The 26,761-nt window shown below is 29.6% G+C and overlaps 1 protein-coding gene across 2 annotated transcripts in view; it reads right to left on the bottom strand.

Annotated features, from left to right (window-relative positions):
- LOC126906177 (brain-specific angiogenesis inhibitor 1-associated protein 2-like protein 1) overlaps positions 1 to 26,761 on the bottom strand; it is a 72,873-nt gene that overhangs the window by 30,823 nt on the left and 15,289 nt on the right. For both annotated transcript variants that reach the window (XM_050686518.1, XM_050686517.1), the window contains exon 2: positions 10,338 to 10,413. In XM_050686518.1, the coding sequence (XP_050542475.1) occupies positions 10,338 to 10,413 (76 nt within the window). The remainder of the gene's footprint in view (positions 1 to 10,337; positions 10,414 to 26,761) is intronic.

Here is a 26,761-nt window from a genome sequence, read left to right as displayed (position 1 = left end):
ATTTTGATCTACTTTGATGAAGTAACTGATAAATGGATTCCGCAGCTATTCTTTTTTGAATATATTAATATAAAAAATAATTTTCAAAAAAGGTTATATTTAGGAATTTATGTAAAATGTAACAATATTTACAACAAGATTTAAAGAGAACGTTTAGTTTTTTTAATTCTACTAATGAAAAAAGTGCGTTACTTTAGAAAACGTTTTCGTCGATTTACTGCTTCAAAATACATAGGTTGTTTACCTTAAACATACTACACTTCATGTTCAAACAATTTTGCTAAGTACACTTAAATTTAAGTGATTATAAATGACAACAATAACCAACTATTCACACACGTGTTCTTGAATGCCAAAATCGAAAAATATTAGCTAAACTCTACCGGCATTTATATTAAATAAATCAATTTTATTATTTATTCCTTTGGAGAAAATTAGTTTCTTAAGGACTAGATGATATTTAATATCATCATATAATAATAATTATCAATATTAATCTAGGTTTGACATTCATGTTACTTAATACTGAACACAATAAGAAAGACTATGATAAAATAAATATATTTATTATCTCTATACTCGCTACTGTAGTTTATCTGTTTATTTATTATTATAAAATTATTTGTGTATAATTGGAAGTAGTTACAAAAATTGTATTGCAAACTAAGAGTTAACATATATATATATATATATATATATATATACTATATAAATTGATAGTACATAATATTGAACAAAAACCATTATTGTTTTAAAAAAATAATCACAATAATTATTAATATATTAGGAGAAGATATAAAAATTACAACTCTTATATAGGAATACTAATGTAGAGAAAGTTGAAAAAAACCTAATAAATCATGAGTTTTGTCAAGTCTTGTTATTCTACAATAAATAGAAATCTTACCTTTTGGAAACGTAAATGTCTGTGGTAATTTTTACAGTAAAAACGAATAGCTTAAAAAAAGTGGGCGCTGACACCCACGATTATTATCCTTAAATGTTTTGATAGGGTGCACGATTTAGCAAAGAAAACGTTATATTTATTTTGAAAAATTGTGTTGGCGCTGCATTGGAAGTATACAGTACGGCGACTACTAACTTAAAAAGAAAACGTAACCAAAATGGGTGTGTCAGCAGTGAGATAAGAAATTATCTCTGACAAGATTGACATCTGTTCAGGTGAAAAATTATTGTCGCCGTAAAAGAGCCAAACACACGGCACTGAAGGCACCGAAGCGTCACGCCCAATCATCCACGAGACAAATATACTTAAAAAGAGCCAGTTCTCAGTCAATTTACCATAGTAAATGTATTATTCAAACGAGTAAAGAATTTACTGTATAGAAGGGAAACAAATTACAAAAAAAAAAATCTAAACCCTACAATTACTGAACAAAATCAGCATTTCAATAAACGTTTTATCCCAATCGAAAAAAATCAAAATAAAACTTATTTTACCATCAACTTAAATTGAATTTCAAGTTTTCTATAATTAAATACAAATAAATTAGTTGCAATAAGAAACGCCGACAAAAACAATGTTCAGCTTTCTAAAAATAAATTATTCATTAATTAGTTTTAAAAATGTTATAAAATGCTATATTTCTAAAATTCACAATTTTACATACAAGTAAACAAGTTTATATTAAGACATTTTTGAGTTTTTCAATCAGTCACGTAAAATCGTTTGCATCACACAGACAAGTAAATTTTTATTGAAAAAATGTAGGACGTTTTCCAAATGTTAAAGCATTACCACTATCAACCTACACGTAATTATACGTGTAGACTTTCTCTCGACCAAACTTTGGTTTTGTAATTAATTATTTATGCTCATGTAATAATAAGTGGATAATTAAAAATCATTAAAAGATGACTACGAAAATAAAATTGGAATTACTATTACAACGTAGGAGTACATAGTACACGTGAAATTATTTTACTATGCTTATTTTATTCAAATTTGAAATTATGAGCGAAACTAAAATCACGAGGATTCTTAACCAACGCGTTTTACAGTCTGACAATAAAATCTAAACTATAAACTAACAACTGTTCGTTTAGCTTGCACTTACTCTTTAACTTTAATTATGTTTGCAGACATATTGGTGTGTACACCACAATGGGTCATCACATAAACTCTATAAACAGTCCAACAGACAAAGACTACCATTTGTCTACGTAGTACATTCGCCATAGGAGTAAACGTAGATATTTATTAGCGATCGCACTATGAAACTAACATAGGAGAAGGTTATCTGTTTTATTGTATACTATTTCACCGATACCTACATGGCATCAAAACAGGCTGTGGTAACCACAACTGCATAATGCGTTTGAAACTAACTGTATACCCCAAGTGTAGAGAACACCTTTATAACACAATAAATTGCATCAAATGACATTATTTTCATGTGTTTGCTATTTAAGGTGTCGTTGCTCCCTACAAAATTTCCGCTCAAATAAGCAAACGATTTTTAATGTTCGCATAGTTTAGCCGAAACGTCAAAAGGAAATTTTTTTGATTCGCAAAATATTTATTGGTTAGTCAACGCAGTAAACATCAAAGTCAAAAATTCAGTTTGAAACTAGATTAGACGAAGAGATTCTTTTTTAAGCATAAAATAAAAATGAAAGAATACTACGCAAGTATAATATATTTTCTAGAATAAAAATAATCATTATTTGCATGATCGTTGTTATTCATTCTGATTTTTTTTCATTTTCGACTGAAATAATAACTAATATAATATTTAGATTAATACAATAACAATGGAAATATATTTTTATAATGAATAATAATAATGGTATTGAAGAATTTACATATTTTAATAAATCTCTTGGCAGTAAGATGATTGATACATTTTTTGGAACCTTGCAGTGGTAACATTGATTTTTAATAACTATTTCTAAATTAATACTACTGACTGCATTTTATTAGCATACAATCGATAGTCATATTACTTTTACTTTGCGTTTATTTGAATATACGTTATCTAATTTTACTATAATGTAATACACTTCATTAATTCACATTCTAAAATTAATTATTCTATCGAGGGTTGTAACTTGACTTGATGATCGCACAATAGATATACAAATTACTAAAGAAATAAAAAGCACCCCTATTGTTTTCGTTTTTGTTCCTGTTTATTTCTCCAGCCTTAATAATTAAACAATGCAAAATCTTTGTGATCGTCACTCAATGTATTATTTAACTCAAACAACAACAATTAATTTTTTTTTTTTGAACCGTAGTAAATAATGGAACTCGATAAAAATAAGTATTAACACACTTACAATTTTTTTCTTTTTTTTGTATTACCTTTTAAATTATCCGTAGATACTATTTTTCACTTTTAATTATTAATTATTCAAAATTTGTACACTCGCTGTGATGAGATATTTGTGTAAAGTACTTATAAACAACAATAAAAACATCATGTACTGAAAATTAAAAAGTGTACTGAAGCCGAGAAACTAATTTACTGTAAAGAGTTTTAGAATATAGTCGCTTAGGAATTTTCGATGTTGGTCGGTGATGTTGTAAGGGTTTCCTTTGAAAGCCATCTCGCATCTCGGGATAGGTAACTGTCTACTAAGAGCAGTACAAGAAGTACATGGAAGTGAAGCCTTTGTAATTATCGCCGTCCTTGTATTTTACGTGGTTAACACTATCGAAAGTTTCCGGAGTCACCGTTGTGTTGTGAGAGGAAGAGCCGGCAAAAGCAAAAGTTTCGCAGTATAGTAGTCCGCAGCAAACGAGAAACCTCCACCCACGTTCTATTGAGCGTGCATCCATCCTGGCTTTACAAATAAATTGTATAATAAAGAATGAACGAGGGCTAAACTGTTATTTAGAAGTTGATTATTATAATAATATACCGGAACGTTTTATACGCAACACTTATTTTTGATAAACGGCCGTTGCGGTTGTCAAGAATTACAACACCTCTACTGCTTTTGTTATTAATTCTCGCTGATTATCACTTTGTTTTGGGTGAAAATAAAATTGAACAAAATTATATTGTAATGAGACCATTAATCAATCCCGAATAAATTGTTATTAATCTGCCTCGTTTTTAGGCTACACAAGTAAAAATAATATAAGGTAACTAGTTCAATTAAAATACAAAGCTGTTGAGTACGCTCAAATTATTAAAGAAAAAAAAATTTATATATTTTAATAAATACCATGAATGTAACGACGATAAAAATTATTTTCATACATAGTATATATTTGTAAACAGACACACTAATTATTATTCAAATTAATAAAAACATTGTATCTACACATTCTGAACTAAGTTATTAGGTTTTTATTTCATAGTTTTTTATCGTGTTCATGAATTTCAGAAGGCAAGTATTTATTAATGTGTTCAAAAAATCGCAATCATTATAATTTAATAGTACTATATCCCAATGTACACATTTAAAAAATTTTCATGTGAACCGAGTTAGAAATAGTACAAAAAAAAGTAAAAACTGAATTTATTTTAACAACAAGTTGCCATAAAAATAAAGAAATCGTTCATAAATAATAATTTGTTCAAATCATTCATTATCCTCTAACGATTGTCATTTCGTAAAAAAATTATTGCGCTCATTTCAAAGAAAAAAATTATCATTCCTAATTTTTTAATATTTCATTTAATTAAAATTTTATAAAAATTATCATTAGATATTTAATTTAAATTGATTTTTTTATAATTTTTATAAATAAAAATATTTACAAAACTAGATCCGTATTACTTGTAAAGTTTCTTTCACAATAAGTTGAAATAGTACAGTTTACAAAAATTACACTGTGAATTAGATCTAAAATTAACTATGGTAAATAGATTCAATATAATAAGTAAATCGCCATAATATATAATTGTATAATGTCTAACTATTGAAGTACACAACAAATTTCAAATATTATATAAATTATACTTGCCGAGTAAACTTAACATTTTTTAGCTTCTTTAGATAATAGATTTTAAAACGACCAAAAAAAAATAGTGTTAAAAGCTGAATTTGATTAATAATACTTTATTCATATTTTAAGATTTATCAATGAATTTTTATTGCGATAAAATACTTTTACTAATGCAAAAATATGATTAAATTTTTAGAGTAGTATGACTGAAAAGAGAAAATAACATAGCAGTAATAATTACTCAATTATCTAAACACAGACTCCGGTGTAGTAGACGTGCTATTTATCACCCTACGCCAGTCATGGTCCATTTGTCAAATGTTACTTTGAAACTAATAACTAATAATGAACTCTACTGGCTTTCGTTAACCATTAATATTCATTTGTGCAATAAGCCGTTGATCAGCCTCCTGTGTCAAAGTGTTTTAGAAGATGCATACCAAATATAATTTACAACCTAAAAGTACTTATTTTTCTAATTTTTCTATGATTTAAATTTTTATTCAGTTCCTTTCATATACATTAGTTAAATATTTATATATATTTTTAATTAATTCAGTATCGTACAGTCTAATATTTTTATTTAATTCATTTGACAACTAATTATCCAGCAATAATAAAAATTAAGGTGTACATGTTATTCCTTGTACGACGAATAAATGTAAACCTAAAATTTTCCATATTGTTTATTTAAATAACTTTGTAACTAAAATTAAAAATCCAAATTTAATATTCTTATATTAACCGTATAAATCAACAAAAGTGTTACAGTTAACAGTTAAAATATTTATCGGACACAAAAAATATGAGAAATCACTCACTAAGGGGTTAACTATTTGCTTACAATAAATTTATCCCTAGGGAATAATCTTGTAGGAGCGAACGTTATTCATTTATTTTTCATGTTTTTCCTTTCTTTTCGCTATTTTCAAAACTCAGCAAATTTTAAGACAAGTTACTCGTTAGAGTTTTTTTTATCTTATATAGATAGTTTTCTTAAAAGAGAACACCGTATGTTTTGTTTGTGTTACTTTGTGTATTTGTCACAATAATTGTGAAATAACTCGAATTATTTGATTTTGAAATAAAAATTAAGATATTTAGCGTATAATTTGACGAAATCTTAAACAGTCAAATTTGTAAAAATTAGTAATTTCAGCTTAGCTAATAAAAACAAAATGCGAATTTTAAACAATTCAATTCACCTAATGTATTAAGTTATTCATAAAAAATTCAACCCACAAAACGTAAGCAATTATAAGTTCATACATAAAAAAATTTAAGTAATTTTGAATCTAAAATAGTTTTTGTCGTAAACAAAATGACAACAGAAATTATATAACATATTTTTTTAAATATCTGGTTCGTTCAATTAAATTTCTTATTTTTTAAATTAAGAAGATAAGAGAAAAAGTTCGACTTCTTTGCATTATTAATAGGTTCCATTAATCCGTTTTACAGAGAAAGGAAAAGTTTCATTTTTCACAAAGCTGAGGGTGAGCTGTCTTTTACGTCTCTGGTGTCACATTTTGACAAAATGAAGCTTTTTACTGAATGTACTCGTATAGCTTTCTTAAAGCTGAAGGACAGTATAAACTTTACGAGAGAAATTTTTTTACTAAGGAGGCATTAATAAATTAAGAGCTAGCTAGTTTTTAGCGATGTTCTTATTTATAATGAATATTACTTCTGTCAAAATAAATAATTAAACTATAAATCAGTGATTTAGCAAACCCTATCGAATGAGTAAAAACTAGTCACTACTATAAAATTAATAAACAACATTTGTATTATTATACCAGTGCAAATATAGTACTGATGCATATACTAATACTAACACATAAAATAGTAAATATTGTCTCTCAACACAGTAGTATATTTATATTAACATTCAATGTCAAATTTGTTATGATATTTTAACACCTTAATAAATGGGAAGAATGATCTCTGTCCTTATCTCGTTCATCAATTTATTTTTATTATAATGAATAAAAATATCGAGTTTTTAATTTTTTATTTCAAATACCTGGTTTTCTGTATGGCAATAATTTTCAATTAATTTTAACATATGCAAAGGAAGGATAACCATATATGATATTAAAACGAAATAAATTCTTCGTATAGCCACTACAAGGTCCTTGACTCTTGGAATTGATCCAAAACGCGTATTGAATATGAAGAACTCGAAGGGAGTGCAAAGTCATAAAATATCGTTTGCATTGTGGTAACAACTAGTAATAATAATACTGTTATTATAAGTCTCGAAAAGACATTCGTTTGCTTCCAAGTCCAGTGCAGTAAACTCTTAAAAGTTGTTCTTAACTCATATCGATTTCATAGCTGAGTGCTGTACTCATAGACATGGCAAAGATTATTATATTTTATCTCATCCCCTTTTTCGATAACATCATGTTTTATTCATACACAAGACGAATAACAAATGGAAAGTAAAAAGAATATTTAACGCGACGACTAATATTTTCTTTAAGAAATAAAATTGCGACAAAGATTTAAAGAAAAACTAATACATTAAAATTTACAACGGATATTCAATTAATTACTCTGTTTTCTTAAAACGATGTACGAGTTTTTTTTTATTTCAATCAGTCCTCTCTGAAAAAATGAAATATTTTTCTTTTCAAAGTTTGACATTTTAAAAGCTATCCAACAGTAATCATCAAACTTTAGTCGTGCGTTTTAGCTAACCCCTCCACAAGTTGAACTTTAGTCGACACACTGTTACCCATAATCCAATTACATTGCCTCTTTGCTTTCACCCCCGACATATTCATAATATCATTACAGAAGTGTTGCGCACACAAAGTCATCCAGACAACTGCCAGACACCAATACTCCCACATATCCACTGTACATGTTGATTGCGCTCATAAAACATGCTCCATTGTATCAGACCATGACTCGACACTACAATTACCAAACGGAGCACGCGAGTAATTCGTCCAAAAGGAATTACCATACAGTTTAAGGTTACTACTGATGTTCGAACTACGGAAATATGACTAAATTTTCTATGAATGAAACCATTCAGCCTTAATTTATTTATTTAATTAAGTTTACGTCGAAAGGCTGAGCTAAAGTTTTGTATGAAATAATAATGATCTAAAACTTCTGGAGACTCCTTAATTTCAATGTTCTCTGTATCATTAAGTTCAACTTATAACTTTATTTTTTATCAATGTATTTGTCATCGAGGGTAATTAACATTATTAATACACAATATTGTTAACACATTATTTTTTACACGCGTTATGAGTTGTATGAGCTGTAAATACACTTTCAATGAGTTAACAAAATTTTATCAAACTTCTCATAATGTTAACGAGACTTTTGGATAAATCCACATAATTTTCTATGATAACAGTCCTTCATGTAATCTTTGATCGTAGTCAAATTAAAGCATATTTTAAAAATTCAAGTTCTCCAACATTATTTAACAAAAAAAGAAAACATAAAATATTAGCATAAATACTTGTAAGAAGAAAAGTACCATAGTGGAGGATCATTTTCAATGCGGAATCATATCAATCATTTTCAGTAAGCCGTCGCCTAACACCCCTTTATCCTGACCAATGACAACATTAACTCCGGGGGTACGTCGACGGCTGAAATGTACGTGCATACGATAATAATAATATTGTACATGCATGAAAACAACATAGGCGTGTGTCATCAATCATGTTGTAATATTGATAAATATTTATGATGCAACAGTCTCCTCAATCGTCTGATTGTAGTCTCCATTTGAATTTGGTCAATAACTGAGCATAAAGAAACATAGTGCTAAAGGGCTGAGCGAACGTGTAAAAAACAATTTACAAACAAAAAAGGTTTTTAAAAAATCAATCACGTTAAAATAACACATATTTAGATACACGTTGGTAAGTTTTCGAAATGAAAAATTCGAATGAAGTATTTAATAAAATGTTTTTCCATTACATATACCGAAAATATAGAAAAAAAACCTAAAAACCCTACGAGCAATTTCACATCCCCAACATTGTGTAATGCATAAGTTAGTGACTGAGTGATTTATTTGTTTACTTAGACATTCTTCAGGCGAAATATTTCTTTTTAAATACATACATACAACCGATGAATAAGTAACATAAATATGAAAATATATTACTTCTTGTACTTAATTTCAATATAAATGCAAACCACTTTAATTGTTTTGGTAAGGCTGTTCTAGAAATTTGAATACAGGTATTGGTATCATACGATTCTATTCCTTAAGGCAAATAAAAAACACTCAAGTAATCTAAACAAAGATTAATGTAGGATTTGGCTATATTATTTAATATATTTATACGAAATCTCTACAGGTTGAGTAATTTTGTAAAAAAATTAGTTAAATAAAAAAAGCAGTACAAGAGTACGTGACAGTGAAATTCAAAATATGTTAAATCATATATCACATATTAAAAAGGGGAATTTTAAAATTCGGTGCATAAAACAACGAAGGCCTAACCGTTTTACCCGGTACTTATAATATGTTATAAATCATATGCGTGATGTATTATAGTATTATTACGGTATTTTAATACTTCCTCGAAATATTCAAAACACTATTATAAAAAATAGGGTAACAAAGAAGTTTAATTTTCATTTTTTTAACTGTTTAAATATTACAGTACACTAGTTACCATCAAATAAAGTATGCGAGTTTAACCATAAACGCTTAATTATAGTTATTTATGATATATTATTAAGAATTATGATGAGTTATTATTCTTAAATAAATATACATATACAGGCAAAATACACATTGAAAAATAACTGAATATTAGTGTTTATTATTTAATTGGTACTCTAACATAAAATTCAGCATATATTTTCATAAACATAAACATTACACTAAACTATGTAATTGAACATAATTATTCTAACGTCCTTAGTTAATATTTACTTATATGTGTGCGTTTATCGTTAATATACGAAAAAAACATTATTATTTATTTACCAAAAATATTTTTTGTTAACTTTGTTTTTTTTATTTCTCTCTATGTTTTTGTTGATTACTTAAAAGTCATTATAAAAAAAAAAAAAATTGATTATATGGGCTACTTTTGTATTCTTTAGAGACACATTTAAAGTTTTTAAAAGTTGAAGAATAAAACAACTCGAAGAAAGTCATTAAACAAATAATAAATGAAGTAACCACAAATTGAACTTTATGAACTTGTAACTGAAAGAAACATTAAAGTTACTAATTACCAAATATCTATGAATATTTCATAAATGTAAAATTTAGTTTATGAGTCAAAAGAATTATTTTATGTTTTGGTTAGCATTAAGTTTTTAACCGTAAAACTTTCAAAGTCAACAATTATTACAAATCAATAGAGAGCCTAAAATTTATCCTAAACATATCATCCCAAAGTCGCGTACTCACCATGTAGTGCTTTCAGATAGGCTTTTCCAGCATTGATCATCTGTCTAGCTCCAGGATTAAATTTCTCCAAAATATTCTAAAACAAAAGAAAAATAATCATGAATAATTTGTAATAGCATTGATAACAGAGTGTCAGTAATTTTATAATCTTAAATATATTCTTTAAGTTAAGTATGCGTCAATAAAACCACCATTAAAAAATGTGTATACATACTATAAAATTAATGATCTCACAGTTACACAATATTCTCAGACCATATAATAAAATATTAAAACACTTTATTGCATTATTAGTAACATTATTCAACAATATACATTCAGAATACTTTTTAAACGAGTTTCTTGTTTGCAATTCATAATAAATGTTTTTACGCAAATAATAATGATGCACCTATTCGTCGTCATTGGTCTTGTTAAATTAGCAATTATATATTATTTAAAAATTGATTAATGAAATAACTTGTTTGAAAAGTATATTTATAAAAATTAATTGCCTCAGTAATGTTTGCTACTTCTTTGTATAGTCTTTAAGAAAATATTTAAACATAAAGATATTAAAGTCTGAATATAAATTGTTTTTTTTTAATTTCCTGAATTTAATTTAAATTAAAATTCGGAAGTTTAGGTTTTTTTTTCGATCTAAATTTATTTCTATATATTTTATTAATTTCAATTAATAAAATAATATTTACAAGACTCGGTATAAAATTAACGCGATTATTTTAAGTATTATGTGAAAGTAAAGCAACGGAAATCTACAATTATTTACATTATTATTTTTTGTTCGTTTAGCATTTATAAAATGTTGTATTGTTATATAAACAGAAACGGTCAAAAGGACAAAGTAATATAATATTTGTATTATTATTATTATTACTGAGTTCTATTTGTACCAAAATATCAGTACTCACGAATTATTTAAAATCGCGGAAGTATATTTTTTAACTGTCGACAAGCAAAAATATTGGCCAGAGCGAAGTCAGGGGAGGACAAATTGGACCGAGAAAACCCATAACCGCTGTTGATCAAATAATTTGGTATTTCACTTAACGCGCCGAGAATCTAGTAAAAACATAGGAAACGTGCTAAAACGAGTATTCTTGGCACGATTTCAGAGGCGAAAAAACCGTTTACAGAAAATACCCACCCCTTTAGCCCATTAGATTTCGCATTTTCCATTTTCCTTGTACTCGCTGTGTGTCGTTTGTTTTTCCACGAGGGTCGTCACTATACCGCAGTCAAAGCTCTTAGCGATCTACATTCAAACACTTATACGTACAACTGGCGTTCAGCCGGCCTTAAGTGTATGAAATGTGTTTTTTGTTTACACTCGCATGGTATGTATATTTTACTAGTGTACTTATCCGCCATTGATGTAACGTTTATTAGAAAAGTTAAATAAATTATTTTGAAAATACTATAAAAAAAAAAACAACAATGTATTTTCATTTTACAAATCTGAATGAATAAAAACATTTCGTTTCAACAACATGATTAGAACAATAAATACTTGCAGTTTTGTATCGACACATTGTTTTCTTATTCGATCGACGAGAAATAAATTACAGCGTCTGTACTTAAAATAGCGAGACGATCAATCAACCCGAAGACGATCGTCGCGTCGACGGATTAATAATATTAATAATATTGTCAAGTATGCCTTTCCGGTAACGTCGTGCACGACTTGCAAATAATCATCTGCCCGTGAAAAACCTGTTAGATAATATTACTTTTGCGAGTAAAAAATTCAATGCCACTGTTAAATAATTTCACGGATTTTCGAACACGACAATGCTGTAATGGAATGCTCAGATATCTATTAAAAAGTTTTAAATGTGTTGCCAAACTTGTACACGTTTTTGCGAAATCTAAAAAAATACCAATAGTGACACACGTTCGAGGCGCAATGGACATTGAAATAGATTTATTTGAATTGTGTTGGAACTGGTGATTCGATTACGCAAAGCATATTTACACTGACAATATCGTGACATGTTCGGATCGCTCGTTATTTTGTTTTTATAGATAATCGATATTTTCATTATTTAATGAACACTATTTGTTTTCACATGGAAACATTGGGCCATCATTAAAGAGATTTAAGATTCACGAATAAATTACGGGAATAAAATAAATATAAAAATTCAATTTCACGATCATGAATTTGCATTGATGTGTATCATAAAACATAAATGTGCAATATAATGGATCTCACTGTGAGCTCGATCGAAACTCCTATTGACAGAATTTTTACCTTATTACGGACACTCGTCGTCGTGCTCTGCTAAACTGCCATTGCCTTTTGATAGCTATTACATAGCGACTAACCATTCTCGATGTACCGTTAAAAGTCGATTTTCTACAATATTATAACGCCGCTCGGGGCTTGTGTCAATATAATAAAGAAACACAACATTAACTATTACTACACTGCAGTCTTGAAATCATTGGTATTTTTCATTTGAGCGCAGTAGGGGACCTTCATCTTGCAATAACACTATGCGTGTTTGCGTTATTGATCAACAATCTTCGATCGCGACAAAAATCCATAGACATAAAACATCATGGACAGGAAAAATAATAAAACAAGTGTTAAGTAAAATAATAATTGTCACTACGGTATAACTTTACGTTCCCACGCTCGAACTGCTTCTTAATGGGGATGAAGCAATTTGCGACTCGCGAACGCGGACCGTACATTATCTTATGATAATATTCAGTTATCTCCTATCTGCTCTTATTATACGCCATTTTAATTACACTACTATACGATACAATTATTTTCATTTCATAATTGCACTTGGAGCGTAATATTTCCTGTGCAACGTAAACAATGAAAATTCAAACAATGTTTCTCATGAGCCATTAACTGTGTACTTCGACTTGTCGAATTAAATTTGACGAACGAAAAGGAACAATGCAGATGCCAATTATTATATATTCGCTGTAAACCGTACCAATTTTTTTTTTTTTTTTTTGTAGTAGTTGGGGCCTTTAAAGGCGAGGAAAAAAGTGAACGTAACAAATTTAAAATCGGCATTTAAATATTAACATAAGAAAACTTTCAAATCTATCGACACGAATGAAAAGACAATTTCGACGACACGCAGCATATTGACTTGTGCTGAATCATAAATACAACTTAGAGTCAAACGCATTTTCTATATTATTTGTTCTCAGCTGCACAAAAGACAAGGAACACAGTTTTATTTGCAGACAACACGTACGACACATTTATCGCTATTACTCGCTGTTTAAAACCAAACGATTTTTCTTTAAAAGTTGTAAATCCGCGGGCAAAGATACACTGCTATATTGTTTTTTCTCCGACTACTAGAAGAGTAAAATTTTAAATAATCTACCAACAACAATTGTATTTAGATTTAGGCTGAATTAGCGACGCATAATATAAAATTTGTTTTATAATATAATATTAAATAATTCCTAATAGTATTTAAGTTTTTTTTTAAGGTATACAATATCAAAACATAAGAATATCTCCCAAAAAATGATTATTCGCGCAAGAGAAAAACAAATTATCGTCAACGAAACACATTACTGGCGTTGGTTCGGACTTGCAAAGTTTTTAAGCATTACGACTCGGTCCAGTTTATCTCAAACACATTACTTTTCAGAATAAAAGTTGTATTCGAAAACATACATGTTAAAAACTTTACATGTAACGAACCAGCGGAGTAAAAATGTTGTAAAGTCCGGGGTTTTAAACTGCGAAACATCATATGAACACTATTAGTATTGCCCGCAGAACAAAATGGAATTTATCTTCTGTTATCTGTACCACGAAGAATATTACACTCCAAATAATGTAATTGCGAAACCGAATCGGAGACGGTATGGTTTGTTTTGCACAACACGGAAGTACAGCTTATGTCCTTAAATATATATCGTTCTTTGTGTTCATATCTGACAAGATGATTTGTTGCGTCTGTGTGGGCACAACGATACGGTCGTTTGCTACAGACGTACGCATTCTGATAAATACCCACCAAATATCCAACACTATGAAAACGGTTTTATATATTTCCCGACAGCTTATGTATGACACACTGAACTCCTATTGTTTTAGCAATATACATCATACATGACCAATTTCACCACCAGTCGTCGGCTATTTCAATAGGCGAACAACGTTGTCGTGCAAAACGTCTAACAATAATCGTAATTTTAAGTATATGTATACACGTGTAAATCGTTTCAAAACTGATGTCAAGTATTTGAAAGTTTTTGATTTATTTATAGACTCCTGGCCGTCATTCCGATAGTGTTCTTTATTATACGAATCGTACTTAAGGTTTGTGAAGTCCAGAGATTTATCTGCTGAATAATTGTTTTATTAGACGTTAAAAAAGTGTTTGGTCTATTTTTCAGGGTCAGAGACAGCGACGCCGACTGGAGTGTAATGTTTAGAATTCCATTTCATTAATCATAACAATAACAAAATTCCCATTATTCTTACTGTTTGATTAATATTATTACATGGATTACCAATAGACAACAAAATAGTTACAAAATGTTGATTCTCGATTTATGATTCGGTTCGAAAAGTAATCATTTTACTTACATTAACGTAGATTGAATTAAATGTGACACGGCTTAAAAATATTAGGCGAAAAAATCACAAAAAGTAAAAAACTATTATGCAACAGTACTCATAGTACTTAACCGATTATGAGATCAAATTTGTAATTTAACAGTAAATGCAATTTCATATATAGTGTGCAGCTTGTATATTACAGTATTCCTAATATATCTGTATAAACCTATAATAATACATTAATTATTTCCTTTTTGCTGTGTTTATTAAATAAATGCTGATGAACTGTAATATTAAACAACAACTGTTTCCCATTGTGTGCCATAGAAGTATAAGTAATATATAGACACCAAAAACATCCAATTAAAAGTATATAAGATATTTTAATTCGTAAGTTTATTTTCGGAAATCGCCGTAAGTAATTAAAATATGTTTTTATTAATTTTAATAAAAGAAGATTGAAATGCATTTTTTAAAAAAATATTTTTTTAATTCATTCAAGTTTCATGATTAATTAGATGAAGTGCCGTGAATAAAAATAAAATAAAATATTTTACATAAAGAAGAAAATAAAAGACAATTTCAGTTTTAATCGAATTGCCAATAAAAATGAAATTTAAAGAATAACAAAATCTTTTGAATGTCTTAAATAAGAACTAAATGATATTAACATTTTATTTAGGTTTCGTTCGTTTTTACTACACGTTTTTGGCTATACCAAAAAAGAGTCCATTATACGTTTTATTTACAATCTTCAAGTTCGTTTGTTCAATATTTTATGCTTAACGATAACCTGTACAAAATCATTTGTATAATAATGTTATTATGGCAATTGCTTCTAGATGTTTGTTTGATAATTATAGTACATTAGCTTTGGGTAATCAGAGCGATAGTCATTATATATTCGTAGCGATTATTTTCGATAAATATATATATTATGACGAAAAAAATGTCAAATAACAACTACTTGGTTATAATTCGTCAGAAAATGTTAAAATCAATTAGAGAGTGCACATTAGACTTATCACAAGAAATCTACGATACATTATAATCAAAGTATTCGATTTTTACTAAGCACAACTGAGACGGAAATTTAAGCGTTCAGTTATACAATATTGTCAAATTCGTCCATGTTAATTGATTGCAATTAACTAAAAAATCATCGGTAGCATATACATTTTTTAAATAAATGATAAAATATACACCTAAACATTAAACTAATAACATAATTTATAATTTTACTCTGTCATCTAGAATTCATTAATAACATGTTTATGTTTGTTTTAAATATCGATTCGAAATTATATATCTTTTATAAGAGATATTTTATATACAAAATACAAGAATTTATGTTACTTTGTATGCGAATTTCTTAAAATGTACCTGCTTTTGTAGATTTTTATTCTTATGCACAGTTTCAACATTTAATCTGAAATTTAAACAACACCCATAACGCTTTTAATCCGCTTAATATACTTGAACGTTAAATATTCAAGAGTTAGTCGAGTAAAATGTAAATAATCCATTTTTTTCTTCACCGAGTTTCTTTCGTGAATTCTAAGTGTGCTTTTGTTCGGAGAAAGTGTTATAAACATTTTTGTATGTATAGAGATAACTATGGTACGAATAGTGTTGTTATCTGGTGATGAGTTGAGCGCGTCAATAAAAATTTAACATACACGTTGCTAGAAAACACAGCTGTATAATACAGTGGCTACTCCACTTAAGCCTTTCCCCATTTTTCTCCTTCAGTCCAACACTAACATAATTATTTCAACGACTCAATACGATACACTTTATTATTAAGTTATTGTTTTCTCTACTCTTAAACGTCAAATAATCTATAACGCAAAAACGATAGATCCTCGCCGCAAACATTATTCATAAAAAAATGATTCGAATCAAAAGTTGATTTCAATAAATCTTTGTAGAACATGATATCCTCAAGTGCATTTCACAAATCCAGTGAAATTTTTTTTGTACACGTTTTGTTTAAACGTTTTACAAATTAGTAGTAACACATATATGATATCCATACAAAACCACTAGCAAAACAATTTCACACTTTCTCATAATAAAATTAAAAAAATAAAATAATGTCGTTTCATCAAATCGATTGATGATATTTTAAATAAAAAAAAACAATTTATCAGACAAAAACATGATTATGTTTCTATTTAAGAAACGCAGTGATAATCAACCGCAGCGTATGAAACCGTTTAAGATAAAATAATTTATCAGTTAACATTTCAAAAACAACTGTTAGTGTCACTTGAGTTATTCACTTAGAATTTCTGTACCGCGTAGTTTACACGAGACCGTTTCAAAAGTTTCTCGAGTTATTCAGCTGTATGTAGACAACTATGAATGTAAAAGAAAACAATACGCGCGTTTAAATGTGTACAAGTAAACTACTAATTCGTATTAAGCACTGAATATATTTTTCAAATACAACAGATTTTCACGCAAGCACAATTATTCATCTGAGCATATAAGTTCGTACTGCTAAACAATGTTTACTACACACGTCTATTCTAAACTCCAAGTATTGTGCAGAGCATAGACTTTTAGGTCGAAAAATATTTATTCGAGTCCACGCCAGATATAATTACTATTTTAATAATATTCCACGGCAATCATTAAAAATAATCTCGTCCACAATACGACCGAATTCCTACAGCAAATATTTGCTGTCGTGACGTGCAAAAAATAGGTTAATGCTTAGAATAAACATTATTATTATTATTATTATAGGAATCATTATTCATTCATGGCCGTTTAAAATTATAGCAACACTGGTTAGAAAAAAATTTGAATGTTATAAAAATTGTTACCATAAATCACACGAATATAGATCGGAGAATGGAAATGAGGTAAAAAAAAACGTTTTTATAATACTACAGTCATATTTCTTAATCCATAGCTACAGAAATCGTGTTTTTTAATGTTTATTTGTGCGTTGATTTTACGCAGGTTTGAGTAATATAATTTGTTTAGTTCGTGTTAATCGATTTGAAATAAAAGTAAAATTGTTTTATGTAATAAAAAATTTGCTATAAAGTTGATAATAAAATGTTTACATTTAATTACACATATTTTATTTCCTATTGACTAATTGATACTATCCAAGTAAATTTGTAAATAAAAATACACGTTTTAATATCAGTGACAGAGATCAGCTTAATTCCATTAATCAAACACGCAAATCTGATAAGCAAAAGCAATGGAGTATGTGTCGGAAAGGACCGATGGCATACAAGCGGCACATCCGATCGGAACATTTGGAGTTATTTTGTATTCCGAGTTCGTCAAGTCTCCGTCTTCTCCACACTTGTTTCATTCCAATCAAACTGTACGCCACGTCATATTATTATCACATCGTATATTTGTGTAAACGTGTGGTCCAGGCACGTTTTACTCGGCTCGTCCTTCCCCTAAGACCAATATCGTTGTATCATTCATTCCGCTTACGCTTGACACGGCGACGACCGGACACGTCTTTTCCACCCCCCCCCACCACAACACCCCTGAACCAAACATCCACAATTTTTCACAACGGGCCATAAGTACAGTGTACTGTTCGGCACGTACTTTACAGAACCATATACGTGTGCGCAATACACCACCACTCGACTGAATTAAACGATCCCGGGGAGGTGAGGAAGTCATCGCGGACGCAAAACAAGATTGCTGTTTTTCGTTACCGTTTATGACCTGACGTCATAATAATACACGACTCGGCGGTAGTCGGCACTTATTACGGACCACTTGAGATTAAATCAAATATGCTTCAGAGAAAGGCGCTGCAATTAATTTTAAAAGACATGTAGTCGCACCGCCTGCGCTGTCAAAATCAAAGGTTACTATGCAAAATTAAGTTTGCACAAGAGTACGAAATTCTATTATCCAAAGCCACAAACCGACATAACTGTTGTCTGTAAACAATTCATTAGATTACGACGCAAGGAAAATAATGTGTTGAATCTGGTACTTAACTACTACAACAGTCAATAACCAAACAACAATGTAGGCGATGTATTTACCTGATTATTGTTCGCCTTTGGGACATTTGATAAGTCGGTAACGATTCCAAACTAATACACTGTTGTTATTACAGCGGGTTGTATATCGTTGTTGTTAACTTCGAGCCAAATATAATATAATTACGATCTAATTGCTACCTCGCGGCAGTGTATGATATCACTGACTTGGCGAATAAATACCTGTACACGCACACACTAAACACACAGTGTCAATACCATATGTTCAAACAGCAATAGGAGTTAAATATCGGTCATGGTAATTCACAGGTCGCAGGAAATACAAGACTAACGCGAGGATGAAAATCAGTAAAATCGAAAGCTTGTTGTCCGACTGTCCCACACGCAGATTCAATGCGCGTTGTTTGCTTAACAGCAATGCTAAAGGCATTTGAATAAGTCATAACTTATTTGAAATAGATAGTGTAAACTAAACCCGGTTCAGAAGAATACTGTGTAGGCGCATTACAAATGGATTTCGTGACTGAATAATTTTCAATAGTCAACGTATTACCTATAATTATCAAACCATAGGTCCATGACTCACACGCACAGCATTTTTATTTTTCACCCTTTCAAGCAATTACAATACACGTAATATTAGTACACTTTGTGGTCGGTAGTCGCAACACAACGTTCATAAATGTATGTAGATGAATACATGATGTTTGTGGTTTTTATCAGAACGTCTCAGGAGACCTTAATTTATTCACGTCGCCTCAAATATAGAGATACTATTTCGGTTAGGACAAATCAAACCCAATTCGAAACTGTCTAGTACAAATCAATGATGAAATAGAAGAAAACGTCGCCAAGATAATCGAACAATTTTCTGAGACTTGTACAAATTTGTTCGTGTCGAAATAAAATATAAACGAACACAATACAACCAGTTGCGATGAATGGGTATAAATTTGATCGTTAGCGTTGAGAATAAATTTGTTAACGCGATTTTAAATCTCAATTTAAACTCTTACGCACATCTGACATTTTCTTTGTATTATTCGTGGCCACAGTGTTTATCGGCTGTTTTCAATGAAACACGAGACAATCTTATCTGCAGGATCGAAGAAAAAATGAAAACGTTAGCTGTCTAATACCCTATGAGGTTAATAAACGTTCTCAATGTAGTCCTAACCAAATATATAAGATCTAACGGTGTAGTAATAAAAATACCTATCCTAGTTGCACTTGGATCAATGTCGTAACAAAGACAACTACTCTATACGCGACTCGTTTAACGTATTTCATACACTACTAACACAAGTACTGTATTACTGTATGTGAGTGTAAGCACATCTATAACATAGAGCTACTATCTATACACAATTTTTTTAAAGCTAAAACCAGTTGGTTCGTATATTTGATTTCTTTCTGTAGATATTTAAACGTTTTTATTCTCAAATGACAGTACATTGGGCGGCGGTAATTGATTAACTTATCTGTATAGTTTCCAGTCACTTAATATTAACCATGTTATATTTTACATAAAAATTACTGCCTTCGTTTTTATGGTGCCTAAATGCATTTTAATTATAATTTTGTTTTAGTTCATTATACAATATGATTGTACAGTGATAAACTTATGTAGAAACCGTTAAGAAAATATTTTTTTTCCGAGAACGACTTCTGCATAAAAGAGCATTTATCATATTAATTCATTGAAAATATTTTTATTCAGTAATCGAGTTCAACAAAAAAATAATAAATTTATATTGATCGTGTAAAAAATTTAACATTTAATTCAAGTCTATTAATAGCATTATACTCTTATGTTCTACTCAAGTTTACCATCGTACATTGTCTGTCATTGATGCGGACAATTCTTTATTGTTAACTATTATAAAAAAACATTTATAGACTGTTAAAACAGATTATTACTGCTTCTGGAAAACAAAATTAATGATAAATGTATTCTTAAACTATTTTAAAACGCAAACGATTGATCGAAAAAAAACTTTAAGTTAAACTAAAATTATTTGCAATTTTTTTGTCTATCATATTATTAAGTAAAAAATAAAATTTCCCAATTTAAAAATAAAAATGAGGATTTTGTAGTTTTACGAACCAAATAATGTTTCTCATTACAAAAATCAAAAACTTTTAATGATTTCAGAAAAAATGAGTGTCTTACCCAAAATCGATTAACCTGTACAAACAAAACAAATTTTATAATGATATTATAAAAGTAATTTGAAAAAATACAGTGACCTAAAAAATTGTTATATTATAAAAAATAATCATTAATTTAATTTAAACATTCTTTGTTATATTTATTCGTTTATTATTTTATTAAAAATGTTAAATGTATGTTTTAGATATACTACAATGTTTATAATAATGTATGAATACAAAAATTAATTTATTCACCACCAAGTAATACTAATTGAGATTATTTTACTCATTCATATATTGAGTGTAATAATATTATAAAAATTTTATTTGACGATTGATATTTATTTATACAAACAAAATATTTATTTCTGATATAATATAGTTGCATATTATTTAAACATTTAAATTACAATTTTTTAGTTGTTTGGTAAATATGTTTACCAAACAACTAAAAAATTGTAATTAGCTTCCACAAATGAAAAATATATTAAAATAACACATTCTTTCCATTTATATAAAGATTCATCATAATTTGTCGACGATTTTCTACAAAATATCAGTATTTGAGTGAACAAATGCTTTTTGGTCAATATTGAATAATAATTAAATTAAAAAAACATTTGAAAAATTTGAACTTAAAAATAATGTATTGAATAGTATAATTAATTTTTAATTATATAATTATTTGTTAAAATTGTAACTCAATCGATTTTTTTTAGTTTAATAATTTTTAGAAAACACAATGCATTTTAATCTGAATACATATATAGACATAGTGGAAATCATTTTTCTATAGATAGTTTTCGACATTGAGATCTAAATATTATAAAATACCTAATTAACACTAAACCAATACAATGAAAATAGTATAAAGCGATTTCCTTATTTTGCATTTGGCCAATAACACGGAAGCCGTCATGCCGCTGGCGCTTGTTCTGTTCACAAAATAAAACAATTCATTGCTACGTATAAATATTTAATAAAAACAAACTAACCTAATAAATATTACTATGGGTCTTCGGTAAGAACTGCGGTCGACTCTGAATTATTTCTGAGATTGAATAAAAATTATATATTACAATTTACAGTATTTCCGAGTTGGTGTAAGTTATACTTTGATGTTTTTGCCTATAAAATGAGCGTGAAACAAAGCCTGAAGGAATACATGAAGAACACTTTACTTGTCTAATAAAAGTCAAAACACTCCTTGACTACATTACAAATTGTTACCAGTTATATGGCAAAGTTTTCCACGCATAATATTGTATTGTATAATTTGATATATTACGTTAAATATAAAAATTATTAGTTTTAAATAGCGTTTCCCTTTTCTAATTTCTGGTGCCGTCATCGACAACTTGCTTATTAAAATTCTCCGAATCAACTTCATGGAAAGTTTTTTGATTATGAAACAAAGTATATAATATTTTGTTGGAAACTCTAGGCCCACCATGCCGTCCAGCCACTGTTTTATGGAACACATTTTATGCGTATTTTTTATTAGCATTTAGACCCAACTGTAATAATTATTTATCACACTAAGGATTTTTTATATTAAATTAAGGGCAACAGACTCAACCATAAAGACATACCCCGTAGGAATTTATAACTTTATAGATTTGAAAACCCAATCAGCTCTTTATTTGGCTGTTATTTGAAAGAATATAATGATGCTTTCTCTTTACTAATATTCAACGTAGAACAATGTACATTAACATTAACATGTAACATTTGTAACTAGATTTGCGTTTAATATAAATTTCATATATCATCCATAAAAATGTTAAATATTGCAATGCCCACACACACACCATGAAAGTATTTGAATTTTTTAAAGAAAAATTAACAAAAATAATAACGTACACATATAGTATAGAATTAGCTGAAATTAAACATTAATTTTTAAGGAATTCTCATACAGAATGTAACCGTAAAAGCTTTCGTATTATAGCTAAAATATTCTTCGATTTATAACCAAAGCTTGATGTTTATTATTGAATCATTGACTCTATTTTTGCTTTATATTTCATCTTTATTTTATGTAAAATTTATTACGGAAACGGGGGTAAATGAAATTCCATCCCAAATATGATTTAATGTAGGTTTTTTACATCAAAAAGACAAATAAATCCAAAATCGTACATAAAGTCTGAAAATATCTTCCATTCCATAATATATCTTAATCTTAAAAATCTTTTGTTGACACATAATATAAGTTAGTATTTTTACACATTGACTAATTATACTAAACCGATGTATTTTTAAAATTCACTCCTATGCATAGCAAAAACAACAAGAAAAAAATGTTGATGTTAAACAGTCAATATCTATGAAATAAAATTTTTCGATAACTATGTTATTTGCGAAACTATTAAAATAATATTTCCAAAATAGTCAACAGGTCAAAGTCTACTTGTTTAATGTTTATTTATTATTTCGGTAAATAGCAATCAGTCTAAGGTCAATCTAGTAGCGCCTGGGTCGGATGATTACACTTAGTGCTTATGAAGTTAACGTGTTCTCTTAGTTGATAATCCAATTTGACTTGCTCATTTGTGAATAGGTACCTCAGGGAATATTCGCGGAAAATTCACCTCTAAATTTTCCCCTGAATTGTGGTCCAAATAAGATATCCATTCCAGTATAATTTAAATGTTTGTAATTAGTTACTGTGGATGCCAAACAGAACTGGAGTAGAAGAAATTATGTCACAAGACGAATGTCCGACCCTAGAGTTTATATCACATTATTCTCTCATTTACTGAATGACTAAACATTTTATCTGTATTATTCTATCTCCGAAATAGGGTCTCGAAATCGGTTAAAAATTAGTTTCACCGTTCTTAGGTAGGGGATGAAAGTAATCGTCTTCGTCCAAACGACGTTAACCGTGTCGGGTAAAAAATCGGTAGACGTATAAGAAAATAGCCTCACGTAGTGTCGATCGGTGTACTAAATTATAATCAACGACCCAATGCATGAAGGGTTTAAGGTGCTTTTACAGCACAAATGGTCATAGTATGTATGTACATTATAGTTGAAAAATATGATGTATCGAATTCTTAAGACTGAACAACAACTCTCAGCATAACTTGTATGTAAAAACCTAGTTCAAGTACATTTTTCATTATCCGAACCGATCCGAGAAATAATAATTTTTAGCTGGGCGTGAACATCACATGATTGAAAAGTGTAGAAGGCAGTATAAAAAAAAACAGGCAAGTGTTAGAATCGAACCAAAATAATACCCATATTAATAGACTATTGCTTGTACATTTTATTAGACAATTATGTCCTGGTAATATTATTAAAAATCTCATTCTTATTAATTGCATAAAAAAAAAACTATCATTATCGTTTGTGAGCGTGAAACGCATTGTATATGAAATCCTATTAACTGATACTTAAAATGAAAAGCACAAATACTAATAACAAAAAGATTTGCTTTCATAAAATACATACTTTTGGTAGGCATTACATTATTTATTTTTTTTCCATAAAGATATTCGCAAAAATGTTATGATTCAAAAGTTATTCATACCGATCCTCAAAGGAATCGTTGTCAGAGTATAAGTTTCATTTTCAATAATTTCATCGTTACTCGCATGCAAGTATATTTTGAAACAAATGTACCTATAAAAAATAATATGANAACTAATAACAAAAAGATTTGCTTTCATAAAATACATACTTTTGGTAGGCATTACATTATTTTTTTTTTTCCATAAAGATATTCGCAAAAATGTTATGATTCAAAAGTTATTCATACCGATCCTCAAAGGAATCGTTGTCAGAATATAAGTTTCATTTTCAATAATTTCATCGTTACTCGCATGCAAGTATATTTTGAAACAAATGTACCTATAAAAAATAATATGAACCGTATCTGTGGGCACGAACTCTTGGGATTGTGATGCCACCCCTCGTTCTCAAAACAACGAAACGAGCGGAAAAATCACGTTTACCTTGAAGGCATAATACTACACACACCGTTGTGCCTTTGTACATGTGTTCAAACCAAAAGTCGAGACAAGAGGAAAAAAACGTCCATAAATCTAGATGACATCTCGTTCACATTTTTTGGCTTTCATACAAACTGGCAGAGAAAATAACGTATTAGTGAGCGTTGTGTACTTTTTCAAAAGTTCGCGTTGTTTTCCGAATTTCTGGGTCTATTCGTCTTTTGGGATTTTCCACGCGAACTCCGACTGCCCGCCGGAATGATAATGTAATTTTCACAGAACGGAGTCATGGCACGGGCTAGTTAATACTTATTTTTTCGTCCAATCATTTCGANAAAGAGGCTAGTTAATACTTATTTTTTCGTCCAATCATTTCGAGACCATTTCAGCGATCCGCGGAAACACGATACTCTTTGAACGCCATTCCATTTGCGTCGCATTATTGCCGTTTGATTTACAAAAGGAGTATTTGCTGTCGGGAAGCGCTGCGAATAAATGGACACACGAGTGGGTATCATTAAAACTGCGACTTGTACTCTTATCTTGGGATCAAATTGCTTTGTTATTATGAAGTTTCCGTCGTACATTTACTAAAAACGCTACTTGAAATCGGTACAATGTGCTGCAGCATCAGACGTATTATACGACACCGAATACCGTCCACTATGATTTTTATGCATATCATGAGAATAGATACCCGAAGCCACTTGCGCGCGCGTTATTTTTTATCTACAAGTCCATCGATTTTCCGTGTATCGGAGAAATTTTCGGCAGGTCGTTAAAGGTTATCGTATTGTTTCTGTAATAGAATATTCCGGTTTTGCCTACGGACTTTCTAGTGTATGATATTTATAACAACCGGATGCAGTAGTTTCAGCCGATTGAAACATTTTGAAAGTTAATGTCAACGCGAATTACGGATAAAATAAAAATAGATACATTTCCGAAATCTATGGCGATTCCCATCATTCTGTCCAAATTCAGACGTGAGGAAAGTGAAAGGCGATCATAATAACTATAATATCCATCGGATAAACTTCGCCGGCGTTGCGCAATATTCCTATGGAAATGCCTTACCCATCCATTGTCAGTGTTTGTTGCAAAATGTGCCGCCGCTCGGCACTCTTGTCCCGCCGAGGTCGTCGTTCGAGACCTTTTATGGGCGAGCCACCCGGTTCGTCAATGCGACGTTGCAAGAATTACAAACGCCACGGAACGACAACACCATAACATAACCTTCACCGCCCGTATGTTGAGATACGTGTTATGAAAATAATAGGCCGATCGACGCGACGCGGAGCTTTTTGTTCGTCCTATCTCGCAAGGTTATGTCTGTGTAATTCATTTTTTATCTGCTCCCCGGGACGATACGATTCGTCGAGCTCCGGCAGCGTTGTAATAACAATATCGTTACAACCCGAGTGGAGCCAGCGGGTAAGGACGACGGCCATTTTCAGTTTATGGACTCGGATAAAACGTAGCAAAAGGCACAGCGATCGTTTGGACTAATTAGACGGTAGGTATGGACAGGAGTGACTCTATTATAACACCGTTATTGTTATAGTACAGACGGGACACAATGTTTTGGGATTCTATAGCCGCGGGTAAATTATCAGTTGAGACAAAAAAACACGACCTTAATACAAGACAAAAACGTAACGGCATCATTTTCCTTACTGCTTCAAACGCGTTCATAATAATCTACTAAGAAGTTGAGACTTACAGAAAAGTGTTGCGATTTACATTTCGTGT

Source organism: Daktulosphaira vitifoliae, unplaced genomic scaffold (genome assembly GCF_025091365.1).
Source record: "Daktulosphaira vitifoliae isolate Bord-2020 unplaced genomic scaffold, ASM2509136v1 Scaffold_4, whole genome shotgun sequence".
Classification (NCBI taxonomy): Eukaryota; Metazoa; Arthropoda; class Insecta; order Hemiptera; family Phylloxeridae; genus Daktulosphaira; species Daktulosphaira vitifoliae.
Note: the sequence above shows the minus strand (reverse complement) of the source record. Positions and strands in the feature narration are given on the sequence as shown.